At 42.2% G+C, this 19,835-nt stretch overlaps 1 protein-coding gene across 3 annotated transcripts in view; it reads left to right on the top strand.

Annotated features, from left to right (window-relative positions):
• The window catches only part of SOAT1 (sterol O-acyltransferase 1), a 154,819-nt gene that overhangs the window by 36,760 nt on the left and 98,224 nt on the right, over window positions 1-19,835 (top strand). For all 3 annotated transcript variants that reach the window (XM_069232104.1, XM_069232102.1, XM_069232103.1), the window contains one exon: window positions 17,071-17,207. In XM_069232104.1, the coding sequence (XP_069088205.1) occupies window positions 17,078-17,207 (130 nt within the window). In that variant the 5' untranslated portion in view covers window positions 17,071-17,077. The remainder of the gene's footprint in view (window positions 1-17,070; window positions 17,208-19,835) is intronic.

Genomic DNA, 19,835 nt, shown 5'->3' with positions numbered 1-19,835 from the left:
TTTTTATTTTTTTATCCTTGTGAGTATTCCTGCCCCTAAACTAAATTCTCTCTAAATTTAGGAAGTGACAGACTCTCACCATTTAGGCCTTGCGCTTGCTAAATGGCACTCAGTGTTGGTTTCTAATGGATGGCGGAAGATGAAGTGAAAGAGCTCAGGATGGTGAAATGGATGAGCGGGACGGCTGCGATCCTTGGACTGTCATGGTGACCTTCTGTGCAATAATTGAAGGACTCTCTGCTCTCATGAGGAGAGGCTGTTTGCATTCCCTTATCTCCTCCTTGCCACTCGGTGTTGCTCCATCTTTGGAGGCAAAGTTCGAGGAGCTAGGAGGTGTGAAGATGTAGGTAGAGGCTGAGAATGAACAGAAAGGCCACTAAGGAGGAAAACATGTTGAGATTAAAGAAATCAGTGACCAGTTGTATGCATCAGTCCACACATCAAGTGAGGGACTGGTACCAAGTACTTCTGAAAAACCGCAATCCTCCGTAGTCTGAGCGCTCATTAAAAACACCAAATTTCAGAAAGTTTACATGAAAATACACAACACGAAATACAAAAACAGCTGTTAGTGCTTTATTTTCTAGTGTGAACGGCGACCTAAGCACTAAATGCTTAAAAAAGGCTAAAAAACACCCAGAAGTGACACATGAAGTAACCAAGGGCCAGATGTAGCAAGCAGTTTTGCCCATTCTGTGTCTATGGGAAAATGTGTTCGTACATATGACCCCAAATGCATTCTTGTTGTTCATATTGTTCCCATGTGCGTGTGCTACGTTTTCAGCTTAAATGCTGTATAATTACACATGACATACAGACATTTTGCCCAGGCCCAATAAAAAAAACATACACCCTTGCAAGTCTTCATGTAAACACGCACTCAAGCGATTTAACGTGACATCTCATGAAAACTACAAACAACTTGAGCCATTGTTACTGGAAGCAACAACTATCCTTTAGGTCACTGTGACTCGTGAAATCCAAAAACCTCTTTAGCCATTATGACTGGAAGGTCATGAAAACTACAACGCCTCGTTAGCCACAGAGACCAAGAGCTCATGAAAATCACACATCATGTGCGCCAGTGTGACCAAGCATGGTTACCTGTCATGAGCAACAACATTTCCGTATTCTTAAACCCCCCCCCCCCCCGCCCCCCCCCTCAAAAAAAACATTTAATTGCTATCAACGTTACCGTGCCCTTTCTAGTAAACAAGGATTCAGATGATCAATGAATGGGACATGGTCCAAGCTAATGCATTCATTAAAAGGATGTCAATGCATGCCATCTGTATTTCTGATTGTCTGTTAAGAATATTTTCTTGACATCACAATCCATGTCCCCTCATATTTTTACGTGTGACTAATTGTTAGTCGGAGCTCATTCACCACAAAATTTAATCACAAAAATAGAACTGTCTCTGCAGTCACAGTGCACTGGCCCTGACTGCTGCAAATGGGTGCTGGCTTTGTCTCTGCAGTGAGCAGCCAGTGTGTTTGTTTTTTTGGCCACTCATTTCTATGCTTCGGTTGTCATGAAGACTGGTCACTAATACTCATCGATGGCCAGCCCCTTTCTAACTTTTCACCTCTACTCCCTGTGCAAGTCCTACATTTTCAAAGTACTTTTGCATTTTACTTGGGCTTTAGGCCTGCCTTATTCTAAGAGAGCTCCCTTTGTGCTCAAGTGCATGCTCCTTAGTTCTGTCTCCAAGGAATCTATATTCCAAGAAGTGATCTTCTGAAGCATTGTCTTTGATGCCCAGACCATCAAGCTGATCTATACGTCTGTGTCTCCTTCTCTGCTGGAGTACTTAGTAAGCAATTCATGCCAGATGTAAGACGTATTTGGGGCTCCCACATTGGGGCATTTCCATATTTGTTTTGTGAGAAGAACAAGTGAAAGATACATTAATGTATTTTTAGTGGCTCTTGGCCAATGGGATTTCCTTTTTCACTAGAAGAACTGTCAGTAGATCCTGAAAAGGCATTATGTAAGTGGAAGGCTTGTATTTACTGTTACTACACTTTGGTAGACCCCTGCAGGATATTACATCTCTAAGTTGGGAAAGACCCAAGGTACCCCCAGGGAACATTTTAATGAAATCTGCTCATCTGTTTTATGGTGGTCAGTCCCAACTTCAGTTCTGTGACCACAGTCTCACCAAAGACGTACTCAGTAAAGCTTCCAAAGGCTTTTGCTCCCAAGTTTCATCACCATTTCTGTGACCAAGTATGTCGGTGACCTTTAGTAAGGCTAAGTAATGACCTGACAGTCCCTTTGGGATGCAGTTGTTTCAGGTGTCGCTCCTTCACCCCCAAGTTGTAGGCTCCTAGTGACTCCTTACCTGCTGGGAGAACCTTGGGACTCCTGGCTCCTGTATCCAGATTGCCATCATTGGCTCTGCTTTTAATGCAGGAGATTAAGTACTGCTTTGCATTTAGGTCATAAAACCTCTCTAGTCTATTTCAATCCCATTATTTTGTCGCTTTTACCTTTGGGGTGTTTGTGCTCTAGAGTGTACTCCAGAATGGGTGTTATCCACTTTCCCACCCCTAATCTGCCTCCCCCATACACCCACAATCTTTAGGAGCCATCTGTATCGCTTAGAAAAGCCTCTTTGCTGTACATCCGGGCAGGATGCCATGTGCTTTACAGGTTCTTAGTCTGTAATGTCTAGTGCACCATTCCTTGTACATTCAAACGTTGTGCAGCTGAAGGCAATCTTTATATCACTGAAGGCCTTTCTTCCTACCGTATTTGAATTGTGATTGTCTTTTCAGGTAACCAGACAGCAATGCTTGGGGGAGGGGTTGTTTTTGTAGCAAAGCAGGAGTGAATAGCCCGCCTTTACTTGTATGTGTCGGCTGTTTTGAACATTTCTTCTTGAGCATTTGAGAAAGTTATGGTCATCTCTGCCATTAGCTTGCCTGCTGATTTGAAGGTGTGAGCAGTCACTCAGGAAATTGTATGCTACGCATAAATTAGACTTGTCTAATGAAATATTGATTCTGTAATTCCTTTGTTAGGTTCAACCAAAAAAAAAAAAAAAAACTATATGCCCCTAGAAAAAATGAAATGCACCAAACAATGCTCTGGTTGGGCAGAAACCCACCTCTGAACTTTACTGGTGTACTGGAGTGAGCAGGCTAAACGTTCCTTCCTAAACGTTACCACTACGTCCCCACTACCCACCGCCTTATCTTGTTGGCCCCCCAGCTAAGCATGTTCAAGTTTTCGCATCGTCTGAACCTTGAAGTTTGTCTTTTGTCTGTCTGGAAGCATCTTCCTTAACAGAAATGGGTGCAATTTATTGCAGTCTTCCGTTGAACAATGAGCTTGGTCACATGGTGCCAATACCTACAAACATCAAGGCATGTTGAATGAGACTGTTCATCTGATAAACGCCCAAGAAAGCTTCTTTGCGATGCAGGTTGGCTTAGATGGAGTCAAGAAGCATTCCGGGCTGGGAGTGGAGCACAAATCTACATTCAAGTTATAGTTTATATGGGAGAGATTGAAACTCTGTGAAATTCAGATGGAGAAGATCACCTCCTGCATAAAAGTGTTTTCAAATTACATTTGATGGCTAAATCTATTTCTGGCACCTAGTTTGGTGTGGGATTTTTATATTTTCTGGGCTTTTGGCTTTCTCAGCCCATAGCACTGAGTGATGTCGTTTGGCTCACACACATAATCTGGCTTTTGTGTCATTCCAACCCAATGCACCTCCCTGAACCCCACCCTCGGCAGTCAGATATCCAATTTACAGAGGTAGCACAGATGCTTTGTCAGTAACATAAGCAAGTGTCCACTGTGACGTATTTGGGTGCCGACTTGTCAGTGGGTGGTCTGGCATGTGAAATGATCTATGGTGACTGGCCTCATGACTAAGGATTGACATTTAAAGTCACTCTGGACTAGAGACTTGTGCTGACATTTACTCTGTCCAGACCCAGCCCACTGTTAAAAGCATTTAAAAAGGGAGTTTATTCTTTCCTGTTTCTTCTTTTCTGTGCATTGTCTGGCAGTTGAGAACATGTCATGAGCCATTTGCTAAACACAGGATGATTCATCAGGACCTTGTGGGGGAGCCTTTGGTTTGTTCTTATTGTGTACTTTCTGTGCAATTGAGCAGCTTACCCTATATTACTGAGCTTGCATTCCCCTGCGTGTCCTCATCCATTTGTCCAAGTCGGAGGGTGATTACCTGTGGTGACTACCCCATGTTTGTCCCTGGGTGTCCTTGGCCTGGAAAGTCTGTTCAGGTTGTACAGTATTGTACGACAGCGGGAACTTATTGCACTGTTACCTCCCTGTCACCAACTATACATACATTATTCTGTCTCCAGTTACATGTACTCCTCATTTAATTTCCTGACTCCAGCTTTAAAAAGTCTACTGTAGTAAAACTGTCATAAATCTCATTGTACTCACAGAGTAAATCTCTGGCCACTACTTACAGAAATAATTGGACTCTACTCTGTCCTTTACAACTACTTTGCTTTCCGATATGTATATTCAAGCATTAGGACTCGGAGGGGGCCCAACTAATTTGGTGGCTTGATATTCTATATGCTATTTCTTTTATATGGACAGGGAGTGCTTGCCACTGTAGTCCGAGTAATTTAATTTCTTAATCTGGATAAACCTATTAAAGTGGTGTGTTGTGTGAATAATACTCTGCAACTGTATGTCAACATCATCTACACTAATGATACCCAGCTAATTTTTTCCCTCTCAGATGACACTATCACCACCACGAGAAATTTCAAACAATGCATGACCACTGTGGCCAGTTCTATGAAAGAAAACTGCCTCAAGCTCATAACTGACAAAGCTGAAGTGCTGGTCTTCGGTAATGAGACCTCACCTTGTGACTCCACCTGGTGGCCAGTCTACTTTGGACCCACATGCACCCCAGCCGACCATGCTAGGAACCTAGGCTTCATTCGGGACACCAACCTCACCATGAAACCCTAGATCAACACAGTCACCTCCTCATGCTTCCACATCCTCTCAATGTTATGTCAAATCTTCGTGTCTCCCAATGGACACCAGATGTACAATCACGCAGGCCCTAATCACAAGCAGACTGGACTATGGCAACTCGCTGTACGCCGGCATCCCAACCCATCTCCTTCAGAGACTTCAAATGATCCAAAACGCCACTGCCAGCTTCGTCCTCTACCCTGACCCCACACCACCTCTCAGAGCTCCACTGCCTCCCCATCCAGAAGTGCTGCCAGTTCATACTTCTCATTCATGCCATAAAGTCACTACGCAACACAGGACCCGCAAGCCTCAATCACTGGCTTCAATTCCACCAGACAATTTTGCTCAGCATCACTCTCACTCGCACGCACACACCCCGCATCCACAGAATGAGAGGTGGATCCTTCTCCTACGAAACCACCAAATCCTGGAACGACCCTCGCCAACCCATCCGGGCGTGCTCCTCACTTCTTGAATTCCGCAAGAAGTTGAAAAACCGGCTATTTATCTAGTCTTCTTGAGGGTCCGTCAAGACTGCCTGTACTCAGATCTAGCCTCACTACACACCTACATTCACCTACTCAGCGCCTGGATACCCTCCTCTGTGGAAAGCAGCATTCTCTACAAATCCACCTTGCATTACATTACATGCACAGGTCATCTTGGTGGACCTCGCAACAATTGTGGTTTCAAAGTGTAACTTATGTGAAGGAGCCTCTGGGTGTGTAAGGGTGTGCTCTGGGTAATCCTCTGCTACCACAGAATGTTCTAAGTTTATTGCCTCAGAGTCAACCTTTTAATCTGCAAAAGAATTTGTAAATGACACGCCATATGTAACCTAGGGGCTCAACGAGGTAGGTATGTACAATTGTGCTACCTCTCTACAGTCCCATACCTTTCTTTAACCCTGGTTCATGTAGATGCAGCGTCAAGTTTGATGCTTTACAATTTAAGTACATTTCTGGCTCTCGTTCCTGATGCCTAATTCTTCATTTTCAAGACATACAGTGCCCATGTACCTTCTCGCCGTACATGCAAGATCTTCAGACAAGGTAGTAGTGCTAGAGGCCCACACTGACATCAGCAGTGTCCTACAGAAAAGATAATGACATGTAAAACCTATTTTAGGTTTATACATGAACCTTCCCTCACTCAACTTATCCTCCTTTCACTGCCCTAAACACTTATCCCCCCTCCCCCCCAGCCTAGCACCATCTGCCGGCCCGTCTCTTTCTTTCACCTCCACAATATCTGTACACGAAGTCTGTCCATGCACACTGACCCTACACTCTTTCACTGCCACACATCTAAATCCCACCTCTGTTCATCCATTCTGCCCCCAACCTCTGTCCTTATGAGTATACATTGCTGATAGCTCTGCAGTGGTTATTCAAACCATTCCAGTAATTAATTAAGATGGAGTACTAAAAGGATAATGAAATAGAAAGAAATCATTCAAGTGATTTAATGAAGGGATTGTGGTGGTCAACAGCATAGTGAAGTTGTACTGCTTCTTTCCAGAGCTTAATATGTTTCTGGTTTGCAGCGCGGGTGTGGCTACCAGATGGAAAGCTGCTCAAATATTGTAGTTTAGGAGCTTTTCAGTCGAGATGAGGAAAAACAGAGACATGCACCTATTAATTTTATGTCACGATCAGAGGCTAACATTATCGCAGTTTCCCTTTATTTGCCACTACTCAGCAGCCTCTTTAAAGAACTTGGAACACACCTTAATAAAAAGGCAGAACCCCCTGACCTAATCCATTGTTTTTTTGTTGTTGTTGCTGCTTGAGGAGATAAATACATTAGTTTCTGTGGTCCACGTACGTGTGTTTGATATGGGTTTGGATGATAAATAAGTATAATGTTACATAAAGATCGAGAGTTTTACAGGAGTTGGTTGTTTAAATTTATGGCATGGTGTGTTGAAAGTATAATTAAACGTACTTAGGTCTGCTTTACATTGAGCAGGTTTCGTATTTAAATTACTTTAATTCTGTTTAATGATAGTTTAGATATTACTTATTTTAGCTTGATAAGTGGTATGTCGTGGGGAAATAAAAAACTAGACACTACCATTATTGGTGGTGGCGGTTGAACTGAGTTTTTTGCATGTGCGGTGTGTCTGAATTAGCGTGTTTGCTGAGATGTTAAGAAGTAGGCGCAAGAGCTGTGTTGCACGCTTATGCACGCGGGTACTGCTCACCTGGGAGTAAAGGCTCAAGGACTACAGCAAGCATGTATACGCGGTGTGCGGTTGTCTTTAGGATGACTGGCTCCTCCTACGTACACAGACCGCTGTTGATGAAGCGGTCGCATCGCGGACTGAAGGGTCAAAGGACGAGAATAGTAATTTGGCAATAACAATAGAAATAGGACTGTAAAGACGCTTCAGTTCACGTATTATGTAGGAAACGTCCAGCCTATTTTCTTAAATGGGGATAATTACACTTGTATTAATGGCATCCCTCATTTTGACAGATTAGGATGCATGTAACGGCTTTAGTCTGTTTCACAGCTGCTGTTATTGGATTTCTAGATCAGTCAGAGGATCATTAACCCCTTCGCTGCCAGGCCTTTTCCCCCTCCTGTGCCAGGCCTTTTTTTGCCTATTTGGAATAGTTCTTGCTTAGGCCCTCATAACTTTTTGTCCACATAAGCTACCCACGCCAAATTTGCATCCTTTTTTCCAACATCCTAGGGATTCTAGAGGTACCCAGACTTTGTGGATTCCACTGAAGGAAGCCAAGAAATTAGCCAAAATACAGTACAATTTTTTTTTTTTTTAATGGGGAAAAAGGGGCTGCAGAAGAAGGCTTGTGGCTTTTTCCCTGAAAATGGCATCAAGAAAGTTTTTGCGGTGCTAAAATCACCAGCTTCCCAGCTTTCAGGAACAGGCAGACTTGAATCAGAAAACCCAATTTTCCAACACAATTTTGGCATTTTACTAGGGCATACCCCATTTTTACGATTTTTTTGTGCTTTCAGCCTCCTTCCAGTCAGTGACAGAAATGGGCGTTAAACCAATGCTGGATCCCAGAAACCTAAACATTTCTGAAAAGTAGACAACATTCTGAATTCAGCAAGGGGTAATTTGTGTAGATCCTACAAGGGTTTCCTCCAGAAAATAACAACTGGAAAAAAAATATATTGAAATTGAGGTAAATAAAAAACAGCAATTTTTCTCTACGTTTTACTCTGTAACTTTTTTTTCCTGCAATGTCAGATTTTTAAAAGCAATATACCGTTACGTCTGCTGGACTCTTCTGGTTGCGGGGATATATAGGGCTTGTAGGTTCATCAAGAACTCTAGGTACGCAGAGCCAATAAATGAGCTGCACCCTGCAGTGGGTTTTCATTCTATACCGGGTATACAACAATTCATTTGCTGAAATATAAAGAGTGAAAAATAGCTATCAAGAAAACATTTCTATTTCCAAAATGGGCACAAGATAAGGTGTTGAGGAGCAATGGTTATTTGCACATCTCTGAACTCCGGGGTGCCCATACTAGCATGTGAATTACAGGGCATTTCTCAAATGGACGTCTTTTTTACACATACTCTTATATTTGGAAGGAAAAAATGTAGAGAAAGACAAGGGGCAATAGCACTTGTTTTGCTATTCTATGTTCCTCCAAGTCTCCCGATTAAAAAATGGTACCTCACTTGTGTGTGTAGGCCTAGCGCCCGCGACAGGAAATGCCCAAAACACAATGTGGACATATCCCATTTTTTGACAGAAAACAGAGGTGTTTTTTGCAAAGTGCCTACCTGTAGATTTTGGCCTCTAGCTCAGCCGGCACCTAGGGAAACCTACCAAACCTGTGCATTTTTGAAAACCAGAGACCTGGGGGAATCCCAGATGGGGTGACTTGTGGGGCTCTGACCAGGTTCTGTCACCCAGAATCCTTTGCAAACCTCAAAATTTGGCTAAAAAAAAAAAACACAGTTTCCTCACATTTCGGTGACAGAAAGTTCTGGCATCTGAGAGGAGCCACAAATTTCCTTCCACCCAGCGTTCCCCCAAGTCTCCCGATTAAAAATGATACCTCGCTTGTGTGGGTGGGCCAGGTGCGTGCAACAGAAAAAGGCCACAAACTTGTAGAGATTATGGGGATAGCACAGCGAGTTGATTAGCACATATTCTTCTTTTATACATCTTTAGGCTGACTCTGCTTTGGGGACCCACACAAGTGAGGTGTCCTTTTACTTGGGAGACTGAGGGGAACGCTGGGCAGTAGGATTTTTGTGCTGGAGCGGTGATCGTACAAACGAAAGTCAGAAAAATATGCTTTTTTAAGCAAATTTTGAGGTTTGCAGAGGAGTCTGGGTAAGAAAATGTTGGGGGATCCACGCAAGCCACACCTCCCTGGACTGGGGTGTCTAGTTTAAAAAAAATGTCTGGGTTTGGTAGGTTTCCCTAGATGAAGGCCGCACCCAGGACCAAAGACCAGGTGCCCCCTCCCCCCCCAAACACAGGTAGTATATCATTTTGATGTGTCCACATACATCTGTGATGTGCCAAACACAAAAATTGTGAAAAGAAACGCACTTAGGTTATGTGAAAAAGACCCCTCACCCACCAACCAAGTTGGTGGCATGCTTCATCATCGGGGTCCCACCTGAGACACCTAGCGTGTCACAAGTGTGCTGCGACGCCTGATTACAGCGGAGCAGGTTTTTTAATTTTTACCACACTTACTGGTTGGATTTGGCACGAGGGTGAGTGATGGTTCAGTAGATCAAATTTTATTAACAAGAGATTTCACAAAAGTGAAATGCACTGGTAATAACTGAAAAGCCAAAAAACTGAACCATTGACTCGGAGCTCGTGAGCTGTAAAGCCACAGGAAGGCACCATCCGCTTTACAGTCCATTCACACACCTTTCATACATGACATGCACAAGACCATTCACGCCGCCAGCCATGGGCCCAGCACATTACAACACTCATCGACAGACATATCCTGTACTGCTTTCTGACAGCATATACAATTTAATCCCATACCTTGCCCTCTTACTAGGAATGTACTGCTTAAAAACTAAACGCCCCTTGAAAAGGACCAAAGACTCGTCCACACTTATCTCTTTGCCTGGAACATAGACCTCTGAAAACCGATCTACAAAATGATCAAGGACAGGCCTAATCTTAAAAAGACGGGCACAATCAGGGTGATCTCGTGGCAAGGCTAAAGCATTGTCTACAAAATGCAGCATACGAAGAAGAAGCAAATAGCGATTACGTGTAAAAGTTGCAGGAAATATAGCCGTTGCCATCAAGGGACTAGTAGACTAATAAGAAGTCAGTGACTGCTTCCTGATCAACCCCATCAAAAAAGTCAAACTTAAAAACTTTCATCTCTTCCAGATATGTGGGAACCCACTGAGTAGCTCTAGACTGAGGCCTAAGTCTTGCAGCGTTGCCCCTCAAATATTGCTCTGTATACAAATTAGTCTGCTCCACAATCTCTTCCAAAAATACATCGTCCATAAACAAGTGAAAGAAATGGACAGGCAAAAAGTTTTCCGTATTGACTCTGCACCCTGGGAGACCAGTAAATGCAGGTAACTGTGGCTGCTCCATGTTTGGGGCAATCCAGGTGTCAGGTCTTCTAATGGGAAACCCTTCAGCCCCAGGCTGCTGCACTCTTGGCACATCAATGTCCTCCTCTACAACAGGCCCTTCATCTGCACTGAGAGTAGCTTCCTCATCAAAAGAATACTCTCTGGCAGAAAACTCACTTCCAGAATCTCTCACTTCCTCCTCTGCCTCAGATGCAGAGTCCGTCTCGTAATCATGGTCTGAAGACGACTCAAAGAGCATGCCAACAATCTGCTGAGCGGTCACTCTGCGGCTAGCCATGATCCTCACTAACAACAAATGGATTGCTAACAACAACTAGCACTAAAATAAGTAATAAACAAAGTATAGCTTTATCACAAAGAGTTATGTACTAAAAAACTATACCACTCACTTGCCTGAAAAAGCTACTCACCAGCAACTACTCTGCCCAGACACAGCAATCACCAATGATATCCCACTAAAAAGAAAAAAGCAAATTAGACATATGACAACACAAATATCATTGTGCTCAAATCTAAGGACAATTTCACACACAATACTGCATTTAGTACACCACCTACAAACATGTCATTCATGCATGTCAACAATACTCCTTTGAAGTAAATTGCTTTCACTTACCTAAAACATGCAACTATGCAAACTGCAGGACAACTACTGCCAAAACCGCAAGGATCCACAGCAAAGGAAGCAAAAGCTTTGAACTAGAACAAAAAGAAGAAATAAACTCTTATGATTACAAATACTTCACCAGTTAACAAACACCCTGCCACCAAGAACTTAGAAATTGTCCCTGGTGCCTAAGTGGCTTCTGCCCCACTAGGAGGCAGATGGGCCTAAAAAAAAAATAGGCTGATCTGCCCCCAAGTGGGGCAGAAATGGCCAACAGCTCTGTACCCTGTTTCGGGGGGCGGCCCCTGCCAAAGGGGGCAAAAGCTTCAAATAATATTTTGTGAGTCTTTACTGTGCCACCTTCAATTATAATGCCCCGTACGCTCCCTAATCTCAGTTTGCATTCTTATTTGTAAGCCAGTATTTCTTATGAGGGAATAGACTCAGCAAGACTCAGAGTGACAAGTGATACTGGCTAAAAACCCAGTGAATCAGCACTAGTGGGGAGCTGTATGAACCACTGAACCATGCCCTTTCGGCTCTTAATAACCACCCCATTTGATCCCACCATTCCTGGTTTTCATTATCCAGTTCTGAAGTTGATGCACTTATTTACTTCACCTCTACATCATGTGCAGAGCCCGTCCTTGTTCTTGGTTGACTTCCTGATGGACAGAAGAGAAACAGCACCCGCCTTGGCTGTAGGAATTAACTGTGTTTGCATCGCTTGTAGTAGGAAGTAGCCATAGTAGAAGATTGGGCAAGGAGTTGTTGGCACACATGATTTAGCATCACACGTTGCTGAGATCAAGTCTTGGCTTCCCACAAAAGTATGATTATCTATGAAAATTTATTGGGGGTGATTTGACAAAGAAATGCTTTCCCAGGAACACCATGCATACAAGAATGTTTTCAAAACGTTGTTCCATTTATCGGATGTGGTCAAGTGGCTGATCTGTTAGTGAGATCCTAGTGACCCAGCTGTGCAAAGGCTGCCAAGGAACATTTAGTAACTGCGATATTTGCATTCTAACTTGTCAGTGAAGTTTAAGGGAGGAAACTCAAGCTGCAAGATGTTTTGTGGGCTGCTTTTGTAGGCAGGATAGAGCAACAGAGCATGATGAAATGGTGCAGACGGTTGAACAGAGCATGCAGCCTCACAGCATAACTAATAAGAGTAAACACAATAAAGGTAGCCAATTAATGACCAAATTGACATCAGATATATCTTGAAAGGCAAGAACAGAGAGCTATATGAAGGCAAAAACTGTAGGCCGTGCAACATGTTTATCACTTGGTTAAGCGTAAGTGTAGAGCCTCTAGTATACTTCATCTGTGGGCTTCCAGCTATTTTATTTGTTAATTTCAGTGTCATTTAAAAATCCTTACTTGCTAGTGGTCAGTCTTGCCTCATTTGTCCCTCCTTCTATGTGGGAGCAGGGACCAACTACTGTATAATTACGCTTTGTCCTGTTTATCTGGTCTGTAAGGGACTTTTTTTTTTATTTTTTACTTTGTTTCCTGCTCCTGTCCAGGGAAGCTTCCTTTTTCCCTTGCAGAGCATTCTTCCTCTGAGCTTAGCTGTAAACAAGGAAAAGACAAAATTATGAGGCAGGGTTGACCAATTTATGTGGCAAGAAAAGTCCAGTTATGAATTTACAATACTAGTAGCTTTAACTCAAGAAAATGAGACCTATTGCACTGCAAATGCTTGATTTTATAGGGTAGGAAGACATAAAGCAGAATTACTTCAGAGAACTGTTGTGAAAATCAGACTTGCAAAAGTTGAAATGAGGGTGAAAAGTGTCAAATTTAAAGGTACAGAGGTGGGGATGATTAGGATTGAAGTTTATTTGTAGAAGGGGGGAGTCTACATGCAGCACAACCACCCATAGTAGATAGGAGCCTTTTAGTGAACATGCACAAGCAAAACCAAGAGGTCTGGGATTAATGTGACAGTGCATGCAGACATAGGAATGCAGAAATGTTTCTGTGCTAGGGCACAATAAAGTCAGATGTATTGGCTTTGTCAATGCTTGGTGGTATTGATGCATTGGTGGGAGTCACACAGACTGTATTGGCGGTATGGGATTCGTAGGGCTGGGGGGTATTGTTTTTGGTGAAATGGTGGTGATACTCATCATGGAATTCTTGATTGTTATATTGGTGATGCTATTGTTTTATTGGTGGCATTGGTGATGTGGTCTAGGATTCTGGAGGTGGTGTAGTATTGGTGCTCATAGTGTTGTTATGGTAGTAGTGGTATTATTGACTGCAGTTAAAAGAAAATATTGATTTCTAGATCTTAAGCAGATATGGAAACTGAATGTGAGTCAGTGTAATTGATGAGTGTACTTTTAGATGTAACATAGTCCTTCATGCATTGTGGTACAAGTGCTCAAGAAGCGGAATTGTACCCCAATACCTATTGCTTAAACTAACAAGCTTAGCTCTACAAGATTTTAGATTTTGTTTTAACACCCACTGGTGACATAAGTGAACTTAGTTTAATGCACCAATGCTTGAATGTGAAAGACAGGTTACTGTAGCCCCGCAGAACCCTACCAGGTACATAGTTAAAGTGTTTTCAATGCTTTTGGGTTACTATACTAACTGTCCCTAAAGAGGGATCCAGAGATACCATGATGATTGGAAACAAGCCTATTTCATTCTTCTGAATACCACACACACAACCTCCCCTAAGAAAAACACACTTTAACTAAAGTGTTTTATTTCAACAGTCTCAACCTTTTTCTTAGCACATCCAAAATAACCACACAGCATCATAAAAACAACACGTGAATCTTGTGAGGAATAAGTTAATAGTTCTACCATAGTTAAAACAACATCTAGAATCTCAACACATAAAGACCTAATTGTATGCACTACACTAGAAGAGCATGGAATAGTATAATTTGCAGCTAGTTTCTTATGGAGAATCAGCGCAATGCTTCCTTGACATACACCAAAGATAAACGCTTGTCAGACCAGCTCCTCTCCTCCTGGACTTGGCTCAATATCCGCATTTAGTAGAAAGTGTGATGCTGCTGCATCTCTGGCAGTCAAGATCTCCTCTGGCTGTATCTTGTGTGATAATCTGGGGCGAAAGGCCTCTCCTGACAGTGGTCAAATGTCCAGCATTTTATACTGTATATTATATGAGATGGGACTTTTTTTTTTTTTACATATTCTTAGGAATGTCTGACATAGACTTGCATCTTGATGGAACATAAGCTAAGACGCATTCTTATAAACAGGATAAAAATGTCAGTTCAGACTACAGCGTCTTGGCCATTGTTCTTGTCTGACCTTGAAATAAAGATAACAAGGCACCTGTTCAGAGACTGATGTCACATCAGGTGTCATATCAATGCCATTGTCTGAGTGACTTGACACTTTAACATGATCTTGGAAAGATAAGGACCGACAACATCTGCGTTGAAAGCAGACATGTTGATGTTTCAGCAAAAATAGAGAAAATGGAGTGTCGGCCAGCTCAAGATGGAGTCCAGCCTTATGTATGTCATATCATAAGGTGAGAGAAATACTCCCCTGGTCTGATATAAGATGCCATGCCTCATGCCATTGACTGAAAGCAGCTTATCTAAATAACCCAGTGATTAAAGAGGGCTGATCCAAAGCCCATTCTATGATTTTTTTTTATTTTTTTTTTCTTCCCCAAGTATTACATCTTGCAGATATCTGTGCTCTCAACCTGAGACTAAAAACTACTAGAGATTTCTGATGCTGGAAGTGGATCTCAGAGGGCACAAACCAGGTACTATCTAATCAGTAGGTGGTTATGCAGAGACTTAATACAAAACATAAAATGATATACTATAAAAAGATTCCCCTTTTTCAGTGTTGACCCAGTAGGATGATGTCTGTCGCTATTTGACCACATACGACCTAGAAATAATTAGAAATGTATAACCAGCAAGACTTAAATACTGTCGCCTGAATATATTCATGCAATAAAAGGGCCTGGTACAAACCTGCTGTATGTATGATGCCCAATATGTATATAAAGTACTATCTACACAAACCAACATTGTTAATGTTGTTATTTTAGTTACACCAATAAAAGCTTGGGACTCTGAAAATAACTTAATCTGAACATGACACCAGGGGCATTGGGTGTTGTGAGGTCATGCTGACTTAAGGAGCAAGTTGTGTAGCTGGGTGCAGGGAAACAACATAGACTGAGGTGGGAAGGGGTCACATTTGGGAAACGAGTGCCAGGCTCTGCTTTGCAGCCTTCTTAATGACCAAGCATTTGGGAGTGGATAGTGATATATGATATGCGGCTGCAAATTTGAGAGCTTTGTCAAGAGGTTAGAATGTGTAATTAGGGGCACCTGGAAGGAAAGATTCTATTAAGTGGTTTATTTTTGGAGTAGTAGGGCACTGATGTAGGTCTTGGCACAGCAGATCCTGAGGAAGATGTTATGATAGGAAATCTGAAAGTACTATCAAAGTGTACTCCGTGTGGGCAGTGATCAAAGGAAGCATGACAGCAGTGGGCACGGTAAGCGAGAGGCCTTGGTGATGAATGCAGTATCACTAGCCATGATATACTTGTGTTTTCCCTGAATCTTATTAATCCCGGCTTTCTGTATAATCGGTTTGCAAGGCTTTCACATGTGAACATCGCTGACCTCATCCATGTGACATTGTGAGCAACTTTCTTCCTTCCTGAATGTGTGAAATCATGCTGTGTCCGCAACCCAAAGAAGGCCCCTCTTCTGCCTTATGTCTCATTGTAACCCCACGTCTACTCTTAGCTATTCATTTGTGACTTTCAGCACACCTCTCCGCTCTTCCTGTATGTCTGTAACCCCAGTGCGTCCAATAGGATCCATCAGTGCTCATGGGGACATGATAATTTCATAAATTGAGGCTAACTAGAGAAACTATGTATAGTTCATCATAATTAAAGCAGGAGACAAGTGGCTCAGAGTGCCACATTTGGAATTTAGGGCCAGATGTATCAAAGGGTTTTACCCATTCTGTGTCTATGGGAAAATGCGTTGCTACATATGGCCCTTTGTTCTTTAAAGTGAAGGCTGCTGCGATGGGTTTGCGTCAGCAAAGTTTGAAGATGGTCGTTTGCGTCCTGCTAAGAATTTCTGTGTGGTCGTCCAGTAAACCTTGAGTGCAAGCATGTTGTTTATGGAAGCGACAAATAGAGCACACGTTTAGCCTTAGCTAATATTTTCAGCGTCTGGTTGGATGACTCTCAGAGAAGTGGAGCAGTAGACGAAATTCCATGTTCTCTAGAAGTAGTGGCATGGGCAGATGAGTGAATGCCTTGATGGAGATATTGGGGGACAGACAGTTAAGTTTGTGTTCTATATTTTCTTTTGGAGTAAGGTTTTCAATTATATATATATATATATATATATATATTTAACTTTCATCTGGTCATTAGTAGTTTATTGCCTAGTTTTGACAACTTTAGCTCAGTGGACCATCTGTGGTCTTTCCAACCTTAGGACAGCCACATGGAATAAATGTATATACATTGAATTTAAATTTGAATAATTTAAATAGCCAGTTGATATCAAGACAATTTTAATGGGTTTGACCCCTATGCACCAATGTTAGACAAACACAAATCTATACTGTGTGACTCTTTTGTTGCAGTCTTCTAAATCCAAGACATTCATAAGATACTGTCACCTTTCCTTTATCAAATAATTTGGGTCTTGTTAGGAGCTAGATGCTCGATGACCTTTCTTGGTGCCCCCTATATTCCTTCTCTGTGCAGGAATTCTAGACTGAATCCATACCTTGTCATTGGAAAGATGGTGCTGGATCAGGGCTTGAACAGTTGCTTCCAATATATGTATTTTTGTTAACACCTCTATCTCTTTATAGGCTTCTCATGATGGCAGTACAAGATGGTATCTCGTTGAGAAGTCGGCGCTTATCACACAAAACAGCAGCAACACCAGAACAGGAAGAAGGGTTCCGAAAAGGAGATGGAGATTTATCATCAACAGGGCTGAGCAATGGTGAGCTTCAACACACTTCTTAAATTTTAATTGATTCTCAAGCTTTGTGAATGTGTCTGAGAGCCATTGTTTATCTTATTGTTAGCAGAATAGACGAGATTTCAAAGGCAATTGTCTTTTGTATTTTAAGATGTAGTTAGGTTTTTTTTTGTGCTGCAGTGAAAGTTTGATAGAGTGTTTTGTTTATTTTCTGAAGGTATCATGTTGCTTTTTTAAGTTCTTAGTTTGGGATTCCAGAAGAGTTTTTTTTTTGGGCGGGGGGGGGGGGGGTTGAAATGTGCTTTGGGGCTTTACTGGGAGAGAGATCCTGGATCTAGGCTAGGGATATTTGACAGTTGGTTTAATGGCCCCAATCAGAGCCTTTAGTTTTCCGAAATATTTCTGGAAGGAGTAGCTTTGTGTACTTGTTTGTTTTACAGCTTGGTGTACTTTATATTTTTTTGGTGAAGTTTGCTTTGTGGCTTTACTATGAAAGATCCTGGAACTAGTCTAGGGATTTTTGAAAGTTGAATTAATGTCCCAAGTCAGTGTCTTTAGGTTTCCGAAAGATTTCCGGAGGGAGCAGCTTTGTGTACTTTTGGAACAAAAACTTAATTGAGTGACATTTGTGGAGCAAAATTTTGTATGATGACTGGTCTGGATTTCAGGAGAAAGCCGCTGGCATTCGGGGCCTGTGAGTGTTGTAAAATTAACTTCTTAGGGAGATTAGTCTGTGCATTGGAGAAGAGAAACTTTTTAGGACCGATTGCTTCGTTGTGGTGTTATCATTTTTTTTAAAGAGTAGTTTTGGGAATATGTGTGTGGATGAGGGCTCTCAATGGAAGATTGACTAGAGTTTATAACAAAGTGGCTTTGTAATTAAGGAATAGAGTTTGTGCTTGGGAGCAGCATTTGGTTTTGAGACTCTCCCAAACGTTTTCCGTTGGGTGATTGCCACATCATTTTTGGAATTGTGAAGACCCGTTTCCTGGGATGATCTCAGTTCTCGTTTTGAAGGTTCAGATGTGGAAGTTAACAGTTGCTTGTGTTGTTGTTGGGACAAGGGGGTCGATAAAACATTTTTGAAAATTCCTTAAACAGAACACTTTGATACAACTTGTTGTGCCTTCAAGAGATAACATATTAATAGACTCATGATCCACGGCAGCCTGCTCTTTATCCCTTGGAGTTCAGTCTTGGGGGCAGGGAGCACTGCGCTAGCCTGGATGAGGCATGCATCGCTCCTTCTCTGTTACTCATCCACTGTTGACACACCAGTTTACTCCTGTGAAGACCGAGTAATCCCAGAAATGCCTGTCTTAATTGCACTGCATCGCTGACACCTGTTTTGTAAAAAGGTTTTATAGTTGGAAGCAAAGCATCTGAAGGAATATGTCATTTTAGAGAGCCTTATTGCTGAAAGAGGAACCAAGGGGCCAAGAAAAAGTGCCAGAGTCAAATGGAACGTGGAACTTCGAATGGTCGATAGGGAACAGGGAGCTCAGATAGGAGGGTTCAGAAACCAGGAGTCAAAGAAGGGGTGGGGTGATTAGGAAAGTCAAAGTATCAATCGAGTGAAGAACTGAGGAAATGTTGTACAAAGCCAACCCGGAAGAGAGCTGTCACGAGGGGCTTATGAAGGCTTTACCAAACTGGACACTTATTTCAGAGGTACATGGGTTAGGGTAACACGATGCCAGCAATGCAGTCATCAATGTTCAGACACTAATTGTGTTGTAGGTGGCTTTCGTTACTCTTGCCTGCATTGTGATTGTTTTTGGGTAACGTTTTTGTGTGTACTAGAGAGCATGCAGCACTGTTTTGTGTATGTGCTTGATAAGATTGCACTTCTGCTTTCTGCATTAGCAAGCATGCACTGTTGCTCCCTTTGCTTTCTCTTCAATCTCTGTCAATCTCTGTCAAATGAACATCTAACCGCAAACTAATAAAGTTCACTGCATTTTTGGATCTGGTTTTTAAAAGGGCACTATTCAACGCAACACTTGTGCAGAATGTTCCCAATGTCATACGTAATTAGTTTAAAAAATATATGTTGTGTGATATAGTCACCAGTCTTTCTTGTACAATTATTTTGGTTGTTTGGAGGAGATAAGTTTTTCAGCACGTTTGTTGGTTTTTAAAAGCCTGGTATGTAGATTGGCGCCCCACTTCTTGAGGCAGTTGTCGTTAGTAACTGAGAATATTACTCTCCAGTGAGGTTAGATGTTTTAACAGATTAGAAACCTCCAGCATAGGTTTATCTCGTGCCTGATCTGTAATATATTTGCAACTTAAGAGGTAGCTTTGCTGTCAGAAGCCTAAAGATGTTAGATATTTAGGTGTACAATAACTGCTGCCTGACCTCTGATCATGCTGTATCTGCAACACGAGGCAACTCTGAGAAGCCTGTAAAATCTCGATCCTTGAAGGTGGCTGATGCGGTATGCTGTTCAATGCTTATCTAGGGTTCGGATAAAGAAGCTGGAAGGTGAGCTAGGTAAGAGTAGGTAGATAGGTGATAGAGAACATAGAACTAGGAATGTAGTTTAGGAGCTTGGTGACAGCTTAAGTCAGTTGCTCCTGGTGGGTGAGGTGCCTTAAATAAAACACACCACTTTTACTCGCCTTAATATGAATCTCGACGTATTT

This window comes from Pleurodeles waltl, chromosome 4_2 (assembly GCF_031143425.1).
Source record: "Pleurodeles waltl isolate 20211129_DDA chromosome 4_2, aPleWal1.hap1.20221129, whole genome shotgun sequence".
In the NCBI taxonomy this organism is placed as follows: Eukaryota; Metazoa; Chordata; class Amphibia; order Caudata; family Salamandridae; genus Pleurodeles; species Pleurodeles waltl.
Note: the sequence above shows the minus strand (reverse complement) of the source record. Positions and strands in the feature narration are given on the sequence as shown.